General features: G+C 40.3%; 1 protein-coding gene across 1 annotated transcript; it reads left to right on the forward strand.

The window, feature by feature from the left end:
- The first annotated feature begins 10,798 nt into the window (after positions 1 to 10,798).
- nkpd1 (NTPase, KAP family P-loop domain containing 1) lies at positions 10,799 to 20,924 on the forward strand. The gene is made up of 6 exons (XM_070831423.1): positions 10,799 to 10,882; positions 13,473 to 13,540; positions 14,718 to 14,834; positions 16,905 to 17,227; positions 18,111 to 19,559; positions 20,143 to 20,924. The coding sequence occupies exons 2-6, from the start codon at positions 13,522 to 13,524 to the stop codon at positions 20,416 to 20,418; spliced, it is 2,184 nt and encodes a 727-aa protein (XP_070687524.1). The 5' UTR covers positions 10,799 to 10,882; positions 13,473 to 13,521; the 3' UTR covers positions 20,419 to 20,924.
- The last annotated feature ends 454 nt before the right edge of the window (positions 20,925 to 21,378 follow it).

Consider the following 21,378-nt stretch of genomic DNA (forward strand, 5'->3'; position numbering starts at 1 on the left):
CGAAGTGAAGGGTTGAGGCACTGAATTTAGAGCATCTGAAGACACCAGAAAAAGCTAGCAGGAACATGACTTGTAAACTTTGAGTAATATGAGGAATACTGTATCTAAAGCAGATAGTGTGGATTCATATTGGCTCTTTGTGTAGAAGACTTTTGAGAGGAGAGGTTAACTGAGGGCACTGACATCCTGGAGTCGTTTGAAGTGAGAATGGGCAGTTGGACAATTAACAACCCAGCGCAGAATAATGGAAACAGCGTGAAGTTACTAAAGTTGATGTTAGATTTATTGTAACTTGCAAAGCGGTGCGCGTGACGATGGATGATACTGAAGCGATGTCAGGTTGTAATGGAAGAATTAGCTGTACGCAGGGTGATGATGATGGACTAAAATGTGCTAAGAGCAGAAACCAGATTTAAATATCAAAGGAACTCGTTGCTGCGAGGGCTGTGGAGCACAGCTCGGTGCTGGCATGCTGGTTGAAATGGGTTGCAGGGACTAGTGAAGAGCTCTGCATAGATAGTATCAACCCAATTGACGTAATGGCGGATGTTATTGAAGTTTATTAGTTACTGGCAACCTGGTAGTGTCAGTGGACGACCCTTGAATTGTCTCATCCTCTCGTTTCTGATGAGAGAGGCAGGCTAGGAGACACGAGGGATTCATCAGTTGAATTATAGTAGAGGGGCTTAATATGGACCATGGAGCACACTGTGTAGAGGCTTGCTGGACAGAAAGTGGGGTCTCAGGCATAGAGGTTTCAGGGACATTTTGGGCTTTCGACACTGGGTCTTCTGGCGTGGACTGATAGAAACTTAAGACATGGTCATCCTGATTTCCTCCAAATAGATCACTGACCGGAGGTGATAGTGGTATGGCATCCGTAATCAGGATGAGGTAAGTGGATGGATAATGCTGATGTTGTTGATGAAGCAGCATACTGCATACAGGATGCAAGAGCAGAACAGGAAGAAGGGGTTAAGTGAGTGGTTATAGGAGGTTTTAGGTGAGGTCCTGCTCCCGAAACAGCCTGGCTTTTGACTGGACAAAGAATGGGAGACAAACAGATAAACTAAACAACAAAGTAAATTATTCACAACAAAATAAGCAGAAATGAACAAATGAATGGAGATGGAGATTTCTATAGTACCAATCAAAACTTTGAACACACCTTCTCATTCAGTGGTTTTTTATTTATTTGTAGATTAATATTTAAAACGTCTACACAACGAAGGAACACATAAGGAACTATGTAATAAACAAACCAGAATATGTTTTATATTTTATTTCTTCAGAGTTGTTCAAAGTAGTCGGCATCATGAGGCAGTCACCTGGAATAGTTTTCCAGCTGTCTTGAAGGAGTTCCCAGAGGTGCTGAGCACCTGTTAGCTGCTTTATCTTCACTCTGTGGTCATAGTCAGTGCTTTTTGTCCAGAAAAAAACGCAGCTCAACGCAGAGTATTTGGTTACAGGCCAGTCTTGTCCGGTCCAGTAAGGCGTCAGCAATGACACATCACAGCAACGGGACCACCCTGGCACATTATATTTCTGTCTTTCTGTTCAAAACATCATCGAAAGTCCTGCATGTTGTCCCCTTCAGAATCAGTGGAGCACAGTGTTAGTTCGGGCAGAGCAGTGGAGATTGCACTAGCTGATTGGAATCAGTTGCTTTATTCATGCTTCACAATCACTGGTTCATTCACCAGCTGTGTGGCTACAAGCTGACTAGTAAGATCCAATCATATTCATCCAGCTGTACAGAACAGGCACTATAACCTGATGTGTTTCACTATGACTCTGCTGCCTTTACGCCAACAGCATTTAGTGTCACAGCTCCCTGCACCAGCCTAACCTCCCGCCAATGTGGCGTTGTTGATTTAACTAAGATTTAATGTTGATTCACGTGATTTTTAGGATTAGTTCTCCCAGCAGAGTCCTTGTTACTGCTCAGATTATTTCAGAGCTCCCTCAAAGAATGTTGTGCCCTGAAACAGTGGAAAGTATGAAAAGTCAATCCACAGGTCTCGCATTCACTTGTCTGCACTTAGCAATTTAACAATGCAAGAAAAACTTTTTTTCACACATTTTACAAGCATGAACACAGAAATACAGTTACCATGAGCAGTGTGTCTTTTCTTACTTCCCCTAAATTATTCAACTTATCTTTTTATCTAAGTTACAATATGGAATCTGATTATTTTTAACTTATCTACTTTTCTGCCATACAAACAACATTCTTACAGAGATAATAAACACTTTACCAGCTCACCAGTACAAATGTGTATGTTTCACAATCTTAAATGCCAATGACAAGGAGGTGAACATCTTTATGGTGGGACCATGAGGTCTCCAGCGTGATCAACAATAAATTGCCAAAACGTGCAAATTATTTTGATATAAAACAACAGTCACATGAGGAAAAACTATTGCAAATAGTAATACATTTAAGTGCTTTGTTTATAATAATTACCTTAAACTGGAGAATAGTAACGGAAGAAGTATGAAGAGTTAACAAGAAGCTCTCACTTTTATTTCGACTGTATTAAGTGAGGTAGAGGAGCGCGACCTATGTGTTGTTAGTATGTATGTAAGTACATAGTAAGCATGTCTTGACAGAGAAATATTTGCTAATTAATACGTGAATTATCTGAATCATGACCTCATTAGCACATCTAATTATGTTTAATATATCGCAGAGATTATAGCAGGACATGCTGCTTTGCTTAATAAGACAGTGGGAGAGCTGATAGAGAGACAGGCAGCGGGGGAGACAGAGGACATGGCTCTGCAGGGTTTTCATCCTTTGCCAGCAGGGTTAACAGTGTGCAGTCTCTCAGCGGACGGTAAGAGATACTTATTCCTGGTTAGTCTCACTGAATCTGAATCAGTTTTAAAGGGTCATATTCACCCAAATTTTAAAATAAATGTATGATAATGATATTTTGTGCAACTTGCCAGATATGTTAATTGACCAAATTTCCTCATTACATTATGTTTTCTTCTGTTTCTGGTATACGGGATTGCAGGATTTGATCAAGTTCTCTGTGGACGAGAGCAGGCCAGTCAGTGTGTAGCAGTGCACAGAATGATGTCACACAGGCTCGCCCTGTTGCGACACGTTTAATGAGGATTTCCTGCAAAATGCAAAAGTATCACTATAGGCTAACAATCGCTACTCATCATTTTCTGCTTCCACCTCATACAGAGATTCTCATTATCTCACTTGCTCAAAATAAGTGATAGAATATCACAGAATATCACAAATGCACAAAAATAAAAGATTACACCACTGCTCAAGTCTTTGATGGATATATATCTCATTATTTTCCATACAAATGCTTTGCTCATCCTAACACTATATTTCTTAATGACTAGTCATACAAAATCCGCATATGAGCAACGAGGGCTCATTGTCAAGGCCACCACCCATGGATGCATAGAGAGTTCTTGGTGGGGCTCTGCTCCATCCTGAGAAAGTTGCTGAGTGGAGCATGAGGCCAATCAGCCACTCCCACAATGAAGAAATTACAGTGTGGCACATGTGCTTCAGGTCCCATAGATTTAGTCCGACACATGACTTATTGTGCCTGGCAATTGGTAACACAGCTAAAAAAACATACTCAAGAGTCTTGGCTATTTCATCACGGCGGGGTCACACAAATCAAACAAAGTTTTGAGCAACAGAAGTGTTTCTTGCTCAAAATGTGTGTGTGTGTGTGTGTGTGTGTGTGTGTCGGTAATATCACCTGTATTACACTAAATATATTATACTAACAAGAATCTATGTAATCACAGCTCAAAAATATATTTCATTTGCAATTTCCCTTTAAATGGGAAAGTATTTGTGGGGCTGGAACAACATGAAGACACATTTAGGGATGTGGTGCTCCTGTGATGTTGGCAGAACAATGTTATCAGTCTGTGTCTTCCAAACCTGTTACAAACCACTGTTGGAAAATAAATCAGTGTTATGATGTGACTACTTTGGTTAAGGTTTGGTTATGTTTAGGCACAAAAAAATGTTTTAGACTTAGAAAAAGATCATGTTTTGGGTTAAAATAAGTTTAAAACTTTTTTATGATTAGGGAACAATTATGGTCATGGAAAGAAACCAATGTTGACTGTCTCCCTTGCCAAAGTCCTCTCTGTGTGTCACTCTGTAACAATGTCACACTACTTCCTCTTTTGCATTCAAATGGACAAGAGTCGTAGTTATATGGCCGCTAGAGGTCCTCTTCACTTCAATGTAATTTACTGAAACTACTCCAACTGCTCTTCTCAGTGGGGTAGTCTCATTGGCTCAAAAAAAAGGAAAAAGTAATCACTGAGCACTGAGCGATTCTCCTAAAATTGTATTCTTTGACAGGTAAACTCTCCTCATCACATTTTAACAATAATTCATTTAACTCAGTGCAGGGCTAATGCAATATTGTACAATTTTCATTCTGAAAGGTGCAGCCCCACCCTTTAACTACATATTGATCTTATCTGTGCAATTTAGCACTGCCTCTCTTCCCTCCAGCTCCCCTCCCTGGAGGAAAAAGCAATACAGCCTCATCATACACACAGACACACAACAACACGCAAACAGCGGCACACATGTGCACATGCACACACTGTTGGTGTGATAAAAGGAAGTGTGTGTGTGCAGGGGGGGGTCACACTCGAATACATGACTAATAGACTGTCGACATAGATAAATGACTTTTTAAGTAACAGAAAATTGCTCTGTATTCCATTCACTGAAGAGTAGTTTCCTCTCTTCTCTCTATCAGTCTTCCCGTTTTCTTTCCCTTGTCCTATGCTCATTCGTCCTCCATTTCTCTGCTCCCTGCTCATCATATCTCCATCCACACGCCCTCCTCATCTCTACACCTTTGCACCACTGCGTCCTTTCTTTTCTGCCAGTTCTGTACTGCTCTTCTCTTCGCTTTTCCACCCATGTTTCCAAAGCAACAAGTAGCAGACGTTTGCGAGTCTTCATTTTTTCCTTCCTCTTCTTCTTCTTGCGTGTGAAGGAGGAGACAGAAAAAGATCTGGGACTGCACAATAGTGGAATTATGCAAATTAATCCACCCAGTGACAATGGATTAGAGCGGGCTCTCTCACAGCTGACAGAAGGGGTTTAGAATGAGCTCTGAGAGTCACTTTAAATGATTCTTGTCTCACAAATCAGATTCACATTCACGCTAAGATTTCTGTGTCCACCTATTGCCTTTCTCCAGCCTGGATGTTTGAATAGCTGCTGTGTGTGTACACCGTGTAAACAGACCTGACGTCTGAATACTGTGTAATAGATGCAACAGTTATAAGAAAGCAGACAGAACCTTTGCACTGAATAAGAAGACATTATTATTACATTGTGACGCCTCTGCAACAGATAAATCTCCATATGCATGTTTAGAGGTTTGTTTTGCTCTGTGTGTGTGTGTGTGTGTGTGTGTGTGTGTGTGTGCGCGCATGTGCGTGCGTGTAATAAATTATGTTTTGATGAGTGGATGCAACCTGTTTTTCTGATGTCAAAAGAAAATCACACATACCTGTTCCACTCCCATATGTCACTACTATTTCAAATCTCATTTGCACCTTAATTCATTTATGTCACCCAGGTAGCATTATGTGAATAATTCATATTTTTCAAACAACATGAATTAAAGTTACATTTTATTTATCAATGTGAAGTCAGATTATAAAACTCAAATGGGCATAATTACCAAACTGACATCCTTTTTCACTGCAAATGCAAGATTATTACTCTTTGTTAAGAATATTGCAGGTTCTGCAGAAGCCATAACAATGCCAGAACTTATTCTTGTAATTTAAGATGTCTCTTTGTCGGGAACACACAACAAATCAATCAATCAATCACATCAGTCGAGATATTAATCAAACATGGACATTGTTGGGTGTGTTTAATTGAAATGTGGGTACATGCTGAAAACAACAGACAATGTGTTTCCAAAGTCATCAACAGCACTACAACGGAGCATACTAATGCGTTAATTTAGGTTGTGCTGTTGCTGCGCGTACATTTATTTTGCATTTATACTTCAGCCTGACCAGAGCATCTCTCACTGCCCCTTGAGTTGATTTGAGAAGCTAGATCTTTACACACACTGTACACATGAGACTTCTACTGTGACTTGTATGTAGGAGTGACATGCTTTATAGATTTGAACAGTGTTGGTTTGAGCCGAATGTCACTGTCAGCATGCTAACATCATCACAAAGACAATGCTAAAGTGCTTTTGTTTAGCAAGTAGCATGTTCACCATCTTAGTTCAGCATTTTGTTGCTAATAATAGTTGTTGTTTTTGAGACATTTTACAAGAACTAAAAACCAGAATATCAGCCTATGATGGCAACACTGCTTTATATCTAAAGGTCAGAGGATCACCAAGTCCATTATGATTCATTCTCCAGGGAACATTAATGTCTAAAAACTATTGAGTGGATTGCCATGAAATTTTGTACAGTTTTTTTTAGATATTTCTGAATCAAATCGGTGGACCGACCTTCAGCCCATTGTCATCCCTAGAACCCCAACGCTGGAAGTACAGAATAATGACCGGAGCAAAAAGATTGAAATACATAAAACACTCCTGTGTTGTAAAAAATAAATCCCATCAAACAAAAGCTTACAGGCAGAAGTGACAATATGATGTTGACTTTTGTTCTTCTGTGCTATGGATACACTCAAAAGATCAATTTTTCCTACATAACAGATTTTTATCTTTGATCTTGGTGGCTTGCGGGATACAAACACATGTATTGCTCAGACTACAGTGCCATGCCCACGTTCATGCCCTTTTGCCACATTGTGTAGAGCACATGTGCGTGCACCCTCTCTTTTCTGTGTGATGCATCACAGTGTGTGCTGGAATGATCAGTGTGTGCTCAGGTATCTTGTCAGGAGCTTTGGAGCAACCTGACAGCAGGTTTTGGTGTCATGATGCAGTGCATGCTGCGCGCCTTGAGGAGTAAATGTTCATGAAATATAAAACAAGCAAGATTAGTGCCCTTTCTTATTTGATAAAGCAATTCGTTCATGCAAGTAGGCAGGGAGACTGCAGGCTGTGCTGACTGAAAAACACAAGTACAGGTGGGATGACACTAAAGCAAAATGTCTGTGTGTGTGTGTGTGTGTGTGTTTGTGTGAGAGAAGAAAGTGGAGGGCTAGATAAGAGGAAGCTATAGGAGGATGTGAGAGACTCAAGACTTGTACTTTGCACTGCATCTGGCTATATCCTCCCCCTTGCTTCAGTGAAGGTCTGATAGGGAGCAGATTTCATAACAGCCTAATAACACCCTTCAAGGGGTCTCAAGATACAGCTATTCTATCTCTGCAAGAGCTGCCATCATCTTTACCTTGACAATCCAGCCCCTGTCAACAGCCGTCAACCCCTACAACCCCTGAGCCGACTGATATTGACAATAAAACAGGAGGCAGGATCAGTGGGTTGGCGTGAATGTGTGCACACATGCGTGTAAGTTTGTGTTGGTGAAAAGGTCCAAGAGTGGACACTCATTTCGACACCACCACCCAGAGAGGAGCTTGGTGTGCACCTGCTAGCTATACTCTCACACGGCGGGATGAAGACAGATTTCATGGAGGCATGGAGAGGAATACAGAGAGGCAGCCGCACAGAAAGAAAAATGTATAATGATCCCCGTTGTCACAGCCATGACTTTTGGACAGCTCTGGTTACTCGCAGTGTGCTGCAGAAGAGATGGAGAATTGTAAGGCTTGTCATGAATCATAAATGTAATACCATATGGGAATGTAGCTCTCACACACTGTAGAGAATAGGAAATTTGTGCACCCCATAAAGAAGGATGTATTTTCTTTTACAAGGTAGCGAAGGACATATTGTGTGGCAGGCCTCATAAACATACGCATGTTTCTCTTATGAGTTTTTCCGGGATTTGAGAGAAGGCTGTACAGAATGAGGGAGGAGGATTAAGAGGCAGATAAGCATAGATACTATTTACATTGAAATGGCTCTACTGCTTGTGAGGGGAGAGGAAAGGATGAGGAGGAGAAGTTGAAATGGAAATGGATGAGAATAAGGCGATGTGATCTGAGATCTGAATGTGAATGGAAAAGAGGCTGAAGGTGCAGGCAAAAATAATCATGTATAGGATGTTTGTGCTGATAGATATAAGATCAGCATGCATGCCATTCCACTCACCTCTTGCCCCAGAAGGGTTCTTCGGTGGCAATCTCATAGCTGCCTTTTTTTTCTCCTAATATTTGCTGCAGAGGTATCAAACAAAAAGTGGATCTTGAGTGTTGAGGAGTTTTCATCTCGCTGTCTCTGGTGAGATTGTTAAAGCAGACAGTGTCTATAGATCTTTGGGGGTCACCGCATTCAGAAACCTCCATTTGTTGGTGCCATCATCCGCTTGGTAACAATAAAGGGACAATCAGTGTGTGTGAATCAGCTTGTGGCAAGGATCTGGACCCCTGCACCTCAGGGTGAAAACCCTATCATCGTCTTTGCTTGCTGCGCAGCTCTGCCGAGGGAGCTACAAAGCTTAAGACATCATGCCCAGATTTGGGAGTGCTTACTTTCAGTATATCTGGTTGTTTCTCTGTCCTCTCCCTGTGACTTAGCTGCATCTGCAGTGAGACTGATCAATAGATCACACCAACAAGAGGTCTTGAGGCCAATTAGGGCAGGCAAGCTGGTGTCAGGATTCGTGTCAATACTGAAGCTTGTCTGCCCTTAGGAACAATGGATAAGGAATAAAGGCGGATAGATATTACCGTCTGTGTGTGTGTGTCTGTGTCTGTGTGTGTGAGTGTGTGCTGCAGTTACTGATTTACATTAAATGATCATCAGCCCATCCTAGAGAAGTTCTAGCACATCTTAAGCTCTTGACCGCGCCCCATTTTCAGTAAATGCCTCCCTCACTGTCGGGTCTGCTCCTACATACCAAACAGAGCAGAGAAGTGCGCTGAAGGGCAGCTGATCAAATGTCATTGTCCTGCTTTCATGCACAATACTTTAGCGCCCTCTGTTGGTGTGTTTGATTACAACATGATAAAAAAAAAAATTAAATCTCACATTTCCCACTTGTTCATGCATCACAGTTGATGCAAATGATCTAAAGCGTGCATATTTTCAAGCAGCTCCTGACAGAAAATAATTGTCATCCCCTGAACCTAACATATTACAATATTAGTTTAATTTCCCCTCGTCTTTAGCAAAACATCACTCCGAGTGTGCCCAATCCTGAAATATAATTTATCTGCGTCTGATGCCTATCACGGATTAATCATGAAGGTGAATGCATTAACCTTAATCGCAAGGTTTATATGGTGAATGGGCGAGGTGTGGTGAGGGTTCATAGAACGGGAGATAACATCCAATTCATTCAGTATTGGTTTGCAGAAGACTTCTGGCCAAGTGATAACTGAGAACCTGTCTCTCACGCACACACACACACACACTCATTTGCACACACACACTCGCTCTCTCTATGACAGTCATGTTAATTAAAGCAGTTGAACAATCAGGTACTCAGAGTAAAGACAGAATTAGTCACCCTCAGGCGGAGCACTCTAAATCTTAATCAGACGCACACTAATTAAACTTCATCTCAGCAACCAACCTAAAAATTTTGCTCTTGGATGCTTATGTGTGAGGTCATGTACGGTATTGATACCAAATAATTGTGATGTAAAAGTGGCCAGTTTTGGTGATCATTGCTTGTGTTTGTAGATTGTATATGTCTAGATATAGCCTTTAAATCATCAACAAATCAACAAATTTTTCAATCTCCGATCTCACCAAAATCAATTTTTTTTTTTTTTTGAATGAAGTTTGTGCCATTCGACCTGCTTCTGCAGCTGGTTACGTACCAGAACATAAAAGTGCACACAGAATGTGAGTTAGTATACATGTACTTTTACACCAGAATGTTTGTTCAGTGGTTTTTATATGCGGTAGGAGCTGAGAGTTGACATCTGTCTACAGAAGACATGTTTTAATGTTCTTGTCATGATGCACATGAAAAATTTGCACTTAAAACGCAACAATGGAAATATAAGTATATAAAAAAAACCCATCTTGACATGATTTTCTTCACAAAGTTTATTTTTAGTACTTTGTGAAGGACTTGCATTGTGAGGTATACTGCGACACCAGATGGTAAAAGTAGGCTAATACAAAAATAAGTAAATATGCCAAGAGAAATTAGGTTGCTAGCTTGTTTTTCAAAGCTTGACTAACCAGTTATGTCATAACAACTCCTGCTCTGGGCGAAAAAGGCTTTGGTGCTGCTGCTTTGGCGTCTTAACTGCTATGCATGTCAGTTCAGGCCAGGAAGAGCAATCCAGCCATTCTCAACCTGAGGGACTCCAAACTAGGAATTCAGTTCATGAATCATGCAGACCCCAGGCTCCAGCATGAAATCACTCATTTGTTCCATTTTTCCATGGACTCAAAAAGTTGGACAGTGAGTGCCAGAAGCTATTGCAAGAATGGGAATTTTTCTACCTCGTAATGCTTTCAGGAACTACCCACTTCTCTCCGATTCTATGAATAGAGAGAAGATTGGGAGCAGGAGCATGGGGCAACAGATTGGAGAGGTGAATGGACGGAATGCACAGCTCCATCTGTAAGAAACAATTTCATCTCGTATGTGACCTCACTTCCTGGAAAGTGTCCGGTATACGGATGTAGCCTGTGGCTATCATGTGCCTTTTTTCCCCCCTCTTATCAGTGCTGTAGAGTTTTATGGTCTTGGTAGTGTAAGGTTCACCACACCTTTGCTGCTGCTGGTGCATGGTCCCTTCTGTTTTCTGGACAACTTTTAAAATTAACAATTCAAGATGAGTCAAAATAAAGATCAGCACTGACATTTGGAACGTAATCTGGTAAGCTTGTTTCATCACTAACACATTTCTACTCAGAAATAAGATAATATTAGATAAGAGAGACTTTATTTATCCCACACTGGGGAAATTCACTTGTTACAGCAGCAGAGGAGACAGGAAAGGTGCAGAAACAAAGTGTCAGTAACAGAAGTAGTACAAAAACAAGGGATGTAACAAATGTAAAAATAAATACAAATCTAAAAATATGAGAAAAAAATATCAAATATATACATGTTTGTATTGCACAGGATATTGAAAGTATCGCACTGTAGTAAGACAACAAATGAGTAGTGACATACTAGTCATTATAACATTAAATATTTTATAGCAGCTTATGGCATAATTACAGATGTTTTACGGTTGCGGTTTAGTATTTCTTTGTGCAGATCAGAGGTTGTACCGAAAGAGGGAAACATAAACTCTATCAAAAAGTCTGTAACTGTAACTCTGCTCTGTAAGTCTATGAGGCTATTAGGCATGTGCAGGCAAGAACAGAAAGCGAAAATATGTTGCGAGCAGGGAAAGGGACTAGGTCAAGAAAGGTAATCATTGACACAGCAAAACTGTTGACATTTCTGCACTCATAAAACAGAACAGCCTGAACTCTGGGAGGGTGCATACCCATGCATGAATGTCAGGATGTCATCTTAAAAAATGGATTTAAATGCCTGTCAATCCACTGTGGGTTGTGAATTCCTGTTTTTTGCTATATAAGCACTCTGAATGACATTCATGCCACATGAGGTGCTCTCCTATAAACTGGGTGTCCTGAGGCAGCGTTGCCGTTGTCCAAACTAGTGGGGTTTTGCATTCCAGCTCCCATCACTGGTGAGTGATAGCTTGTTGTCAGGGTAGAGATGTTGTCCAAATAGTAACCAGGTTGGTAGCTACTATATTAGTGCTGGAAGGACATTGTGCCTGCCTTCAAGGCCAAAACCTTCATCGACACCATTATGGTTTTGGAGCATCATAATGTGCATAATTCTGCATCAGGTGTTCAGTGTCTTTCTTTCAAACTGATAAGTATATCCACACCTTAAAGGATATTTATTCTCACCATACGCTGGATTAACCCTTTCATGCATGAATGATGATAACCTCGGTCAGGATTTTTTTTTACGAAGTGTTCTTATTCATCTTTAGGCATGAAGAACAAGGTTTTGAACTTTTTTTTTTTTCATAAAAAATATTTACATGTCCACTCTGGTGGACAGCGTGCATTCTTGTAGAAATATGCATTTAACAAACAAATGAATAAAATTATATAATAAAGTGTGTTGAAATGTGAAGTGAACTATGAAATATCATTTAAAACCAAAACACAGAAATATACAGTGCATCCAGAAAATATTCATACCGCTTCACAGCCTTTTATCAAAATGGATTAAAATCTTTTTTTTTCTCAAAATTCTACACACAATACCCCATAATGACAAAGTGAAAATTTTGCAAATGGTGCCTGGTGTCCTCCAGACATGACGCTTGGCATTCAGACCAAAGAGTTCAATCTTGGTTTCATCAGACCAGAGAATTTTGTTTCTCATGGAGACCACTGGGCTCTTTGGGATCTTCAATGCTGCAGAAATTTTTCTGTACCCTTCCCCAGATCTGTGCCTCGATACAATCCTGTATCGGAGGTCTACAGACAATTCCTTTGACTTCATGGCTTGGTTTCTGCTCTGACATGCACTGTCAGCTGTGGGACCTTATATAGACAGGTGTGTGCCTTTCCAAATCAAGTCCAATCAATTGAATTTACCACAGGTGGACTCCAGTCAAGTTGTAGAAACATCTCAAGGACGATCAGTGGAAACAGGATGCACCTGAGCTCAATTTTGAGTTTCACAGCAAAGGGTGTGAATACTTATGTACTTGCGATATTTGAGTGTTTTAGTTTTAAGAAATGTGCAAAATTTTCTAAAAAACATTTTTCACTTCATTATGGGGTCTTGTGTGTACAATTTTGAGAATTTAATCAATTTTGGAATAAGGCTGTAACATAGCAAAATGTAGAAAAGGTGAAGCGGTATGAATACTTTCCGGATGCACAGTAGCTAGTGATGCATGATGTACAATTTAGTGGACATCTGATTAATCATAATTTCCTCCCAATATAAAATCAACACTTGGAAAATTTAGCAATTGCATGACTCCTTAGATGTTTATACTTTATAGACGGTTTGAACAGAAAAAAATTAGCGACTTGGTGTTTCTGGCTGTCTGTCGGCCATCTTGGTTTCACTCTTTTTGTTTCACTTGCAATGGCTTGCCACTGGGTAGTGCAGTGTGTGAGATGATGCTGTAGCACCCACTGTAGTGGCTGATGTGCAACTATGCCATCAAAACTCATGCATATACAAGAAAACAGCTTCTGAATAGCTGTACACCGTAGTGGCTTCTATGCATGAAAGGGTTAAAGACAATAAACAGCTGTATATCAGGAGTAATTGCATCTCTCCAAAATCACGTGAGGATCTCTCACGTGTTCATTATTCCTCCAACCTCACAGAAGACAACAAGAGGAGGAAACACATACACACAACCCTCCTCTAGCTGCACTGAGATCCCTGCTGTTTCTTATTCTTCGCAGGTCTAAAGGGTTTTTTCTGTGAAAGCTGCTGCCGCATCACACAGTCATCATGTATGGGCCAACAAAAGGTATAGTATGTGGAGGTGAGGACACATAACGTGGAACACTTTCAGTTTCAATTTGTGCAAATGCTTGTAATGTCTAAATCAGACACATTTACATGGTGTCTCCAGCCTGTTGTTATTAATATTATTATTATTATTACTATTATTATTTAATTTGTTCTTAATTGGTCATCAGCATAGAGCATACCGCACGGTGGATGTGAGTTTGGTTATGTCATAAGAAAAATGACAATAATAATAACATAATTGCTTAAGACTATACCTGGTTAACTTGACCGGTTCACATACCTTTATGATGAGGAGACAACTAGTCATATTGTTAAAGTGTCTAATGACTAGCATATCGCTGAAATTGTTAAAAAAAAAAAAGTAAATTGTTTTGTTTTTCTTTATCAACTACATTAATACACATGGGCTTTCTTCATTTGTTGTTGTTGTTTTGACTGCTCATGAGGGCAGTGAGTGGTGACAAATTTAATATCTAAAGTACAGGCCTACACATGTATCCAGTTTGCAGTTTAAGTTTATTCTAACTGACATTATAGTCATACATATAGTACATATAGTACTATATGTATGACTATAATGTCAGTACTATAGTACTACATATAGTCATACATACCCTATACTATAGATTATTCATATGGTGCCTTCTCTCTTCTTTCTGTGTTTTTGTAAAGCACTTTGGATTTTATATAGCACCTTTCAAAACGGCAGTTACAATGTCATTCGAGGGCTCCATTTTTACTTCCTGTTTTCCTCTGATCATGTAAATGCTCATAGAGACTCATCTGCAAAAACAGTCTCTGCTGCGAACCTTTCGGTGAAATGAGTGTGAAATGCTCCCCTTATTAATGCATAACTGAACAAGTGACATGTGTCTGTCGTGTCGTTTCAGTTTAGCTCAGCATTATTGAGCTAAAGGACCAATGTCTGTAATAATTAATCCTACAAGCGTGGATAACGCAGATCCAGTTCTCTCGGTTTTAATGGGAGTAACTGTGTGAACAGGTGTGTCAAATAATCTTTCAGTTTAGATTACGTCTAATGTCTTTGCCCTCAGGACACTCAACAGTTAAGTTAATGGTTGGATCAGTTAGATGTATGTGAATACCAAATGAAATATGAACTGCACACTGAGTTATGCATGCTGATTTCTTACTTTTCTCTCTCCTTCCAGATGATATTTATGCATATGCGCTGTCCAAGACCCTGACTAAAGTTTCATCACCCGCAACTGTAGGACTCTACTCTTCATGCCAGAATCGAATTAACATGATCCTCAAACAAATGGAAAGTATGTTATTAGTCCATCTGTATCCCAGTCTTGTAAGTTGGTTAACTCTTGCATTTAAAGCCCTGTGACAGTGTCTGCAGTCTGTGGGTAAGACACAGCTTGTAAACAGTTAACAGGGCCTGAACATTCTTAATTTGGCACCAAACACAAGAACTACACTTCAAATGATTTGCATGTGAACAGGGTTTATGACACTGTTGTTTTCGGTGTTCACTCCACAGTCCATCCATCCATTATCTATACCGCTTATCCGTCAGAAGCTGGAGCCAATCCCAGCTTCGGGCGAGAGGCGGGGTACACCAGCCAACACATAGAGACAGACAAACACGGGCAATTTAGAGTCACCAATCAACCTAATGTGCATGTCTTTGGATTGTGGGAGGAAGCCGGAGTACCCAGAGAGAACAGAGCAGAGAAACCTGGTTTCGAACGCGGAACCTTCTTGCTGTGAGGCAACAGCGCTAACCACCGCACCATCGTGCTGCCCTTTCACTCCACAATGTTCACTCTAAACATGACTGCAGTGTGTTATGTTTACTGTGGCTTCTTTACTGTTCAGTCGGCCCCTTAGTAAGCTGTACATACCACTGGGCCCAAACATTTCCCTCAGTACGATTTTAACAAAGCAATTATGAGCAAAATGTACAGTTTAAACCAATGTCTGCAAAATTAGAAGCATATATATATATATATATATATATATATATATATATATATATATACATATGAGAAGCACTTTAAAAAAAAATAAAAAGTAAAGAATGAGAGACAGAAAAAACAACAAATTGCAATTTAAGAGACATCAGAGCTTTACAAACGAGCACAGTCTCCTTGCATGTGAAACATGAGATTCTAACATGAACAGGCTTATAGAGGTTTCCATGTTATTAAACAGTGACATTGTGCAGAGTGGAGCACATGCTCCATTCAGTGTAGGGCTCCAATGGAAAAGATGAGTGCAAGGTTGTTTCTTTGTGTTACCAAGAAGGTCTTGAAGAATAGGGTTGTCTTTGGGGCCTGGCTATTGGGCTATAGCCCTGGGTGTTTTTTCTTCAGCTGCGTGTCTTCTGTGGCAAACATAGCAATCCCCACCACACACACACATACACACTTAAATGTTTACAACTTCAGGGCTTTCTCGCTAATCTTCGCAACTTTTCAAACCCTCTTAACGGCTTTATTTCTTAAAAGCGACTACCAAATCTAGACAGTCATTCTGACCATCATGGGAAAAGTAAGAAATATGCATTCATCTATTATATTGTAATTTATTCCCATGCATGCCACTCAGAGCTATCTCAGTCAGCAGCAGCACAGCATCTCTCCCTCTCCTCCGGTGCCATGTGCATGGAGCCAGGTGAGAGTGAGTTACTATGGTTACAGGGATGCTGTGTCTCCATCACTCTGAAGTCAATCAGCCAGTCTTCATAAAACCATTACAAAGGTGCTATAATACTGTTTTATCATAGCGATGGATAGATATAAACATAGTGAGCTGAAAACAGGAGGAGAACAAGGACGGAGGAAACACAGGAGGCATTAGAGGTTTGGTACAGGACAGGTTTTACTATACACAGCATTAAAGGTAAGGTAAGATAAATTAAGGTTAAATTAAGGTAGATCCAGTAATACAGCTAAGACCCAGATCCAAATTAATTAAAAATGAATGAATTTATCACTGATGTGCCATATGCTCATTAAAAGTGGTTACTTCCCCAAACAAACTATTCAAATTAGGACAGAAGGGTAAGTCATGCCTACATCTGTGATGACTCAGCTGGGATCACATTAAATGAGTTGATCTACAGGAGAATAAATATTTGAAAGCAATACAGTATGTCTGGGACCCGTATTACTGCATTATCGTCCATTGTATTTTGAATTGTCACTTGTCAGGTAAAATCTGTGTTTTCTTTTTCACCGTAAAAAGACACACATTACACGCATTACAATTCTCCTGAATGCAGTAAATAAGGTGGTTGATGCTCAAAATTTCCCTTCTTCTCTTTATCCTGACTGTAAATGTTGTGATTTATCTTAAATGTAACATTATGCTTTGTGTCTCTACAGTGAACACGAAGCAGGAGACTTTGAGGATTGAGAGTGGAGGAAAAATCAAACCTCGTTCATCTAAGCCTTCATTTACTGACTTTCTAGCGCTCGTTAGCCGACTGCTCTTCTACAGGCCCATTTGGACTGAGGACAACCAGCAGCACAGTAACATCAGGTTCATTTATGTGAATTTTAGTGCCTGGCATTTCGCAGGCAGTGACCTGCTTTGGGCTGGGATTGCCATGCGGCTGTTTCAGGCCATGCAGCTGAACTTTGGGAAATTACAGCTTGCACTCTTCCGTGTGGCTCAATATGATGAAGAAGACGAAGTCAGTGAGAAGGTTTGTGAATTGTCTTAACTTTCTCAGTTTACAGCCACGCTAGCTGCCCTGTGAGGCTGTATTCAGGTACAGATGTGGTTTGAGCTAAACTAACAAGCTCACAATGATGGTGTTTAAATGGTGATGAGTAGCAGTTTGTGTTCACCTTGCTCACCAACTTAGTGCAGCATGTTAACAAAGTTGTTACCACTTGCTAATTGGCACAAAATGTGTGCATCTAAGGCTGATGGGAATATCATGAGTTTTGCAAGTTTTTGTCATGAAACAAAGTATTGCATCCAGTCTGTTATCTTTGGTAGAAAACAGTTTCCAGTAAAAAGTGGTGACAGTGTTGTTGCACAAATGTGATTTTTTTTTATGCTTTGAACTGAACTGAACTGAACTGAACTGAAATGGCAGTTCAAGACTTAGTACCTCAAATACCTCAAAAAATCTAGCAGTTACACAAGATATGTATCGGAGAAAGTCGAATTTTGAGCCAATGAAGGAAGATGAAAAGTCAGGGCTTCACCAAAGTTATTACAATTCATTCAATGGGGATCATAAAACCTTCCAAAAGTTGAGGAGAACCAAAACCAAAACTTTTCTTCATCTGACAGCTATGAAATTTGATGCCAATCCAACTTGTAGATAAATTTGAGCTGCTGATAGTGCGAGATGGAAAGTCAGGTATTGCCAAGGTCATAGGATTCATTGTCTGGGCCCAAAAAGTCTATGTACAAAATTTCATGGCAATCTGTGTAAAGATATTTTAGTCTGGACTAAAGTGTTGGACCTACTGACAACCAACACGGTTGTATTTGGAGCCTGCGGCTGACGTGGCTAAAAACACAGCAGTTGCATCCAACCAGCTTCCCTGTTCTGTATTTTGTTTTGTTTTCAGATAGTGAAGGATGGTCCTAACAATTGGAGGTCCAAAAAGGTTTGCTGCTGCCCTCTGTGGTTTCTTCTCCTGTCCATTCTTCTGGTACCGCTTATCATCCTGGTAGTCCTGTTGACTATTGGCTCCTCCATGCACGAGGTGAAACCAAGCGAGGAGGTTGATGAGACAAATGGCGATGTGGGTGTGCTGGAGGGCCTGGTCATCGCTGCGTTAGGAGTCCCTGCAGTGAGTGCACTGAGGTTTGTCTTTCTGATTGTTAAGAACCTCATCTTCAATCAGGATCTGAACATCAGGAGGGGGATGGACAACGGCCGCATCAGCAGCCAAATGGGCTTCATGAACGAAGTGAGGAAGGAAATGTGGCTTTTGTCTCGCTTCATTCAGTTTATGGAGGTGTTTGAAAGGAGAAGGATCCGAGTGGTACTGAAGATCACCAATCTAGACCGTTGCTCTCCCAAGAAAACTGTTGCAGTTCTGGATGCCATCAACATTCTGCTGTCAGAGGAGGAAAGTCCATTTATTTCCATTCTGGCCGTCAACCCAGCTGTCCTTGTCCATAAAGTGAACTTTGCAGATACCTGCTTCAAAGAGGACAGAGCTTATATGCTGTTGAACAATATTGTGACTCTGGCCTTCACAGTCCCACCACTGGGTGACGATTCGAAGCGTAGTTTATTTTACAGCCTTGCGAGCAATTCAAATATCTCCAAAGACAAAAGCATGATGGAAGATAAACAACCAACTAGGTGCCTCGGAAATTCTTCCTCAGAAGTTGTGGAGGTTGAACTGGAAACCAAAGAGTCAAAGCCACTGATCGATAAACCGCCAGTTAATGTAAAGGAGGAGGAGGAGGTAGAGAAGTTGGTCAAGAGCATCCTGGACAGCAATGAAGGGAATTTAAACAAGTACATGTTAGAAGATGCCATGTCATTGAGGAGGGTGATCAACTCCATTCGAGTGACTGTGATAATCATGAAGGCCTTGGAGAGAGATCTTCCTCATCCAGAATATGTCGCAGCATGGGTGATCTTGGCCAATCAGTGGCCCTGCCGCCTCAGCTGGATCATCCAGTGTGTAGAAGATGCGCAGCAGAGAGAAGATATTGATCGTAAGAAGTTGGCCAACATTGATGATTCAAAGACCTTATGGGAAGTGTTCAGCAAGTCCAGGGCAGAGCTGTATGTGATGAGTGCACAGATTGAGGACCTCCTCGAGCAGGATGGAGATCCTGAGATGTTTGAAAGTTTGCTCAGAGTTGATTTCAAGTTCACCGTAAAGGACTTAAAGACATTTGAAGTGGCAACGGTGAACCTGGATCACACTATTAGGAAGGAGCTGGCTCAGATCAGAGGGGCGTCCAGGCTGAAAGATTCTGGTTGGATGAGGAACCTGGCTCCTCTGCCAATCACAACTATCATCAATATGGATACAGAGGATGTATGTGAAGAGGTAAGGGCATTCTTTACAGGTTATAGTCTTTAAGTTTTCAGTCCTGGTTGATTTGACAATACCTTTGGTAACTGGTGATAACAGTGATTGCGATTGAATACTACAGCAAACACTTCATGAGCAGCCATTTTATCAAAAATACAACAGAAAAATAGCTTGTGTACCTGTTTAGAGTGCAGCCAAACAAATACACAAAATTACATGCCATATACCTGTGAATGCCTTGAGTTTAGGTTAACAATTTTATTCAACTTTAATTTTAATTTCAAGCACAGGTGAATCCTGTCACTTACACTGAAAAGTATTATTGAGAGTTAAATGCTGGATGTGCACACACACACACATTACAGACTACAAGTAGTATCAAAAACAGGGTTTCATTTTATGTAGATCTTGATTCTAACTTGAATGTATCTTACAGCATTAATTTATTCAGTAACGTGTTTATTCACCTCACATTATGCTGCAAATCAAACTATATTTGGACTCTTTCAAATGCAACAGAAAAGGGTTTTTCTCTGAAAAACTCAGGCATATCAGTGAGGATCTGTCTGTTGTGTTTACATTTTCTTTTTTTTTCTAGTTGGACAGGATGAAATTCCACAGTAAGTACATTGATATTGCAAAAAGCAATGAACTCAATGGTTCAGCACTGGTCTTTGGTGACGCAAATGACCTTAAAGAGCTCCTAGATATGACCTTCGGTGAATGGGGAAGGTTCAGACTGCATTTCCTGGGCTTACCATCACATCTTCAAGCACAGTTCAAGACCATCCCACAGACACCTTCTCATACTCAGAACCTGCATGCTGCCTACCAGAATTCATCCAATCCCAGTCAGGTTAACAGCTGCATGTAGGAATCGTATTCATTTCCAGTAAGCCTATTATCCCTGAAATCTGCATGTGTAACATTTATCAACAAATAACTAAAGCTGAACTTTGCATGAAGATTAATAACAGTAAATAGTTGGCCTGGTTTATTGCTCAGTCATGCGAATTTGTGAGCATGAAAACAAAAACGAGTGTAGAACATGACAAAATAGTGCTGTATGGCTGATGGAAACTGACCAACAAGCTTCATGCATGCATCAAAAGAAAAATCAAGCACTGTTTTGCTTTTGCAGAGGCCAAATACACGTCTCAGCTTTTGTCAATCTACCTGCTTGACGGTTCATTTCAAGACATAATTCATGAGCTGAAGCTGGCATTCACTTTATCAAGTTGCAGAAGCTTGTGAGAAACTCTTGTTGTAAAATGTTACACTGCAAAGAGATAACTATTACGCACGTTTGTTAATTTAAGAGCCATTGTTAATGTTAATACTTGTGCTTTGCCAGCTGTGACGAGTCAAAACTGTCTACTGTGAAAGTCCTGTTATATAACAATTGTTTGTTTTCTGTCTGTATTATAGAAGGAAAGGTGGCAAATACAAAGGAAAGGAAAGTAAAAAGCTGTGAAACATTCATTAATTACAAAAACATATAGACCAAGTATTGTTTTTAACAGTGCTTTAAAAATTATTTTCTATTAAAATTAAAATAAATAAATAACATAATTACATATTACCTTTGACTTTAGTAGCAAGCTCTGGACGAGCTCTCTGAAGCCGCGCCAGTCTTTCTCTCGCCCTTTCCCACTCTATCACACAGCGACACTCACCTGAAGTAGTATTTTCCTAATCTCAGGGTTGTTCCATCAACAATTTAAGCTCTAGTTCACTGTGACAGACAACAGGTGGCTTCTTGTGCACAAAACTGCAATTTGACTGTAGGTTTCACATATTACAAGTTTTTGTTGTTTTGGATGGTTGTGCTTTT

This window comes from Pempheris klunzingeri, chromosome 1 (assembly GCF_042242105.1).
Source record: "Pempheris klunzingeri isolate RE-2024b chromosome 1, fPemKlu1.hap1, whole genome shotgun sequence".
In the NCBI taxonomy this organism is placed as follows: Eukaryota; Metazoa; Chordata; class Actinopteri; order Acropomatiformes; family Pempheridae; genus Pempheris; species Pempheris klunzingeri.